This window comes from Cyclopterus lumpus, chromosome 4, assembly GCF_009769545.1.
Source record: "Cyclopterus lumpus isolate fCycLum1 chromosome 4, fCycLum1.pri, whole genome shotgun sequence".
NCBI classification, from domain to species: Eukaryota; Metazoa; Chordata; class Actinopteri; order Perciformes; family Cyclopteridae; genus Cyclopterus; species Cyclopterus lumpus.
This window is the reverse complement of record NC_046969.1, coordinates 25430815-25435814: the sequence shown is the minus strand read 5'-3', so window position 1 is coordinate 25435814 and position 5000 is coordinate 25430815. Positions and strand designations below refer to the sequence as shown.

At 45.3% G+C, this 5000-nt stretch overlaps 1 protein-coding gene across 1 annotated transcript in view; it reads left to right on the top strand.

Annotated features, from left to right (window-relative positions):
- dnm3a (dynamin 3a) overlaps positions 1-5000 on the top strand; it is a 22310-nt gene that overhangs the window by 7506 nt on the left and 9804 nt on the right. The window contains 9 exon segments of the mRNA XM_034530603.1: positions 409-476; positions 608-746; positions 814-900; positions 1020-1090; positions 1191-1251; positions 2468-2494; positions 2960-2987; positions 2990-3022; positions 3025-3071. Of these exon segments, the coding sequence (XP_034386494.1) occupies positions 409-476; positions 608-746; positions 814-900; positions 1020-1090; positions 1191-1251; positions 2468-2494; positions 2960-2987; positions 2990-3022; positions 3025-3071 (561 nt within the window).

Below are 5000 nucleotides of genomic sequence, written 5' to 3'. Positions count from 1 at the left end.
AATGCACATACAGTATCGAAATACTATATGACAATCGATATATATATATATATATATATATATATTTATATATATTTATATATATATATATGTATTATATATAATATTTATATATAAATAAATATATATATATATATATATATTTATATATATAAATATATTATATATAATATTTATATATAAATAAATATATAATATGTATATATACATATTTATATATATAATATATATATATATTTATATATAAATATACATGTATATATTTATAAATATATATATATATATATATATATTTATATATAAATATATATATATATATTTATATATAAATATATATATATGAATATATATATCTTCTCAAGACCAACTTACCCTGCCTTTCACCCGGCGCTCACTGTTTGTTGTCAGCTGGAGTCGGATGAGGGGAATCTGCGACAGGAGATCAACTACGCCATCAGAAACATCCACGGCGTCAGGTGGAGTGCAGTTGTTCACCGCGTGCGTCGTTCATCGTCTTCTGTTTTCGCCGCGTCTCATTCCACTTCCTCTCCTCCGTCTTCCTCTCCTCCGTCTTCCTCTCCTCCGTCTTCCTCTCTTCCCCCTCCAGGACCGGTCTGTTCACTCCCGACTTGGCGTTCGAAGCCATCGTGAAGAAGCAGATATCGAGGCTGAAGGGGCCGTGTGTTCAATTTGTCGACATGGTCAGCCAAGAACTCATCACCACTGTGTACCAGTGCATCAACCAGGTGTGTGTGTGTGTGTGTGTTTCAGGTGTCAAAATGGCCTCTTTCTAACTCCCCCCCCCCCCCGTAGCTCAGCTCTTTCCCTAAACTGCAAGAAGAGACGGAGAGAATTGTATCCACTGAAATCCAAGCGCAAGAGAGCCGATGCAGAGATCAGGTCATTCACACACGGCCGGGCATCATATTCATTCATTCATGTTCAGATAACTGGAATATTCAGTTGTGTGTGTGTGTGTGTGTGTGTGTGTGTGTGGTGTGTGTGTGTGTGTTGTTCAGGTCGTGCTGCTCATCGACATGCAGCTCGCCTACGTCAACACCAAACATGAAGATTTCATCGGCTTCACTAAGTGAGTAAAGCCCGACGTTTTTTTTTTAAATGACGAATCCTAACGAGCACAGCGGGAAATGACATCACGAGCTCTTCCTCTTCCTCTTCCTCTTCCTCAGCGCCCAGCAGACGTGCAGGCAAAGCCAGAAGAAGACTGTGGCAGTGATGGCAGGAAACCATGTAAGACTTCCAATGGCACGCATTCATTCACATCTATAGATTTCATACAGTTTAGCTATATATATATATATATATATATATATATATATATATATATATATATATATATATATATATAAGAGGTTAAGGCTGGAGTACACAGCAGGAAAAGTGTTCCTTTTGCAGTATTTTAATCATTTGAGCGAAACATCCCAACGATGATTTAGTTAATTGCCATCAGATAAAAAAAGTAAAGCCAGAAACACTCGATTCTTTGAGGATGCAGATTAAATACAGAACCTCGTCCCTCAAACCCTTTTTTTTTTGCTATCAAACATTTTGCTGTGCTCCCGAATACATAAAATCCGAATATTAAAAACACAGCGCCGAAAACCGAGAAAGAGAAAAGCGTCCAAAAAATAAAAATGTCGGACACGTTGTCGGGAAAGAACAACAAACGCAGCCATACGCTACACACATTTAAATGTTTTTATAGAATATGACGCATTAAACCAGCCAACGGGATATAAAGGAGTTAAAATGCAACAGGAATATTAACCCAGACACATCGTATATATATATATATATATATATATTATATATTATATATATATATATATATATATATATTATAGTAAACACTGACTGGGACCTTTGTACTGCACACTGAGTACTTCTTAAAGTACATGTAGCTGATAATACGAGTGATATAATATATAATACTGATTTTGAATACGGGACTTTTCACAGTGTGGTTTTACCGAGTTAAATGATCTGAATACTTTTTCTACCACCGATGGTCATGAACTCATTTTTCCCCCGCAGCCATCTTACTTTTGTCTTCTTTTTTTTCTCGTTTTCAGTAATGTCACCGTCCCATGTGTTAATCTCATTAATCGGCATTAATATGACTTCATAGCTGCAGATAAATGAGGTTCTTTTTGTGATTCAGGGTTCAATCCTGCAAAACCGGAGTTGAAGGAATGCGGTCGATTAGTAACGCGATACGTCTGTGACACGTTTTGAAAAGCGGGACTAATTAAAAAGCACGATGCCGGCGGGTACGTGTGCATGATGAGATTTGGGGTAACGGCAGCGCATTGGAATCCCTCATAGTCCCTTTCATAGTAGTTAACTATTGCATCACCCCCCCCCCCCCTTAAAATCCCTCCAAAATTCCCCATATTCCCCAAATGAAAGGAAAGCATTAACTCTTAAATCTCCTGTTTCTCCCCAGGGTGCGGCCCCTCCTTCAAGACTAATAGTAGGAGACCGCTCCCGTTAAGCCGGCATGCAAACGTGCACTCTGGCACATTTCCCCTCACCTGCAACCGATTCCCTCCGAACTCTTTTTGAGCGACGGCGTCCTCTTCCTCGACCTTCTGCCGTCCCTCGGCTTCATAAATATACGTGCAGATGTTCGTTTCTTTTTTCTGCAGGATGTCCCGCGTCATTTTCTTGGTATCTTTTACGTCACCTCACACTTCCTGTTTCCCTTCATCATCACACATCTGTCTTCCAGCCTCTCGCCTCGTGTCTCCATCTCCCTAATGTGTGTGTGTGTGTGTGTGTTTTCTTCCCCTACAGTGTCATCTGTTTTTCTGTCTTCTTATTGTGTGACCTTCGTTTTGAGTTCTACCTCGTTCCCTTTTTTAAAACTGTCCTCTGAATGCCCCTTTTTCTTCGATGACGTCAGTCCAGAGCTCCTTACCCTCGGCTTGTCGCGCAGGTCATACGCAAGGGCTGGCTGACCATCAGCACATCGGCATCATGAAAGGCGGAGCCAAGGAGTACGGTTCATCCTCAGCGCCGAGAGCCTGTCCTGGTTTCAGGACGACGAGGTGAGGCCCCTTCGCAACATCTCGCTCCACACGTTGGAAAAAGTCAAAAACACGACGCCGGCACTCTTTTGTTTATTGACACACGAGTTTCTTGAGAAAAAAAACAACAAAATGACACGTTAATTGGGAGGTTTAAGAGACGATGAAGCGGTTTCCCTCGTTGCCCTCGTGTCCTCGTTTCCTCGGTGGAGTCTCTTTGGAAGTAGAGCTTCTGGTGTCTGTGGGCTGCCATCTGGTCTGCCTGTCTGTGCCTGCTGTACAGGAGCAGAAGGTCTGCACAGCAAGTGTAGACAGGCAGACACACCCAACAGTCTCATCCTGTCACAGTCCATGTCGCGGAGGGAGGGAGGGAAGTAGGATCGGAAGAGAAGGGAAGGACACACACACACACACACACACACACACACACACACAAACCTGTACACCTTCACATCTGGATATGACAGACAACGTAAAAGAGCATCTTAAAGCTTCTCTGTCAGCTCTCTTTGCTTCTCTCCCTCCTGCCACCTGGACTGGGCTAGTGCGCCTCCAATTCCCCCCATTCATTCCTCTGACTCCCCCCCCCCCCCCCCCCTCCCCCCCCCCCCCCCCCTCCTCCCCCTTCCGTCCACATTCGTCCCACTCTGCCCTCCCTCTTCCCCCTCCTCCCCCTTTTCTTTCCTCCTCTGGGAGTTCAGGCATTCGGAGCGGCTCACTCTGACACAGCTGGAGCTGCCCCAAGCCAAACTGAGACACACACACACACACACACACACACACACACACACTGGACAGACTTGTATATACAGTATACAGTACACACGCAGAGTCTGATGTAAACAAACTGGCATGCAAATAGCGGAGAAAGAAAATATACAGTAACTCAGACAGACACACAGACACTTTATCAGATAAACACTGGACCTCTTGAACACAGTGTTCCCAGGCCCAGGCATGCACATTGTACACACACACACACACACACTGTGCTGTGGGTTTCCTCTCGCTGTCATCTCTCCTGGTGATCAAACCAGCACACACACACCACACACACACACACACACACACACACAGACGTAGCACATCTGCGGCGGATAAAACAAAGGCGAACATCTGTTGACGTCATCGTTGCAACAAACTCTGGCCGGTTTCAACATGAGTGTCGCATGTGTCGCTGACACACGACTGAAGCTGATTAGGAAACGGTCTAAACTTTTTTTTTAATTCATCCTGGTTCAGCCGGACCGGTCGGGGGTTTGAGCCCGGCGGCGTCTGGAAGGCCTCAGTGCAGAGTCACTCGCCCGGATTATCACAGTAGATCGTATCTGCAGCCTTTTCCACATCTGAGCGACTGGCAGACACACTTCTTCTCTCTCTCTCTCTCTCTCTCTCTCTCCCCCCACACTACCTTCCACAGGCATTTATTTTTTCTTAGACTGCTGACCCCCCCCCCCTTCTTTTTTTATTTTGCCCCCCCCCCCCCCTCCCTCCCTCTCTCCCTCTCTCCCCCTCTCTCTGTGGTTGGCAGTCTCTCTGGGACTGTGCACATTCCTGGCTGGAAAATCTGAAGCTTTGTCCAAACACCAGCTTCCAAGATCTGCCCAGAGAAATCCCACATGGCTGTTTCTACACTGCAGACCTCCCCCTTTGACCCCCCCCCCCCCCTCCCCATCTCAACTCCTCCACAGTCTCCCCCCCACCCTTCCCTCACCCCTTTCAACCTCCCCTCTCCATCCCTGCCGATTGCGTCTGTGCACTTTCAGCGTCTTTGAGGCCGCCGCGGCGCGTCTCCTGAACAGAAAGCGGTTTAATCTCCACAGCACACTGAGCAGACATGCATTCCTTCACAGGGCCCCACCAGGCGGGCTGAAGGAACACACGTGTATACACTTAATCTACGTGTGTGTGTGTGTGTGTGTGTGTGCGTGTGTGTGCGTGTGGGGCCCG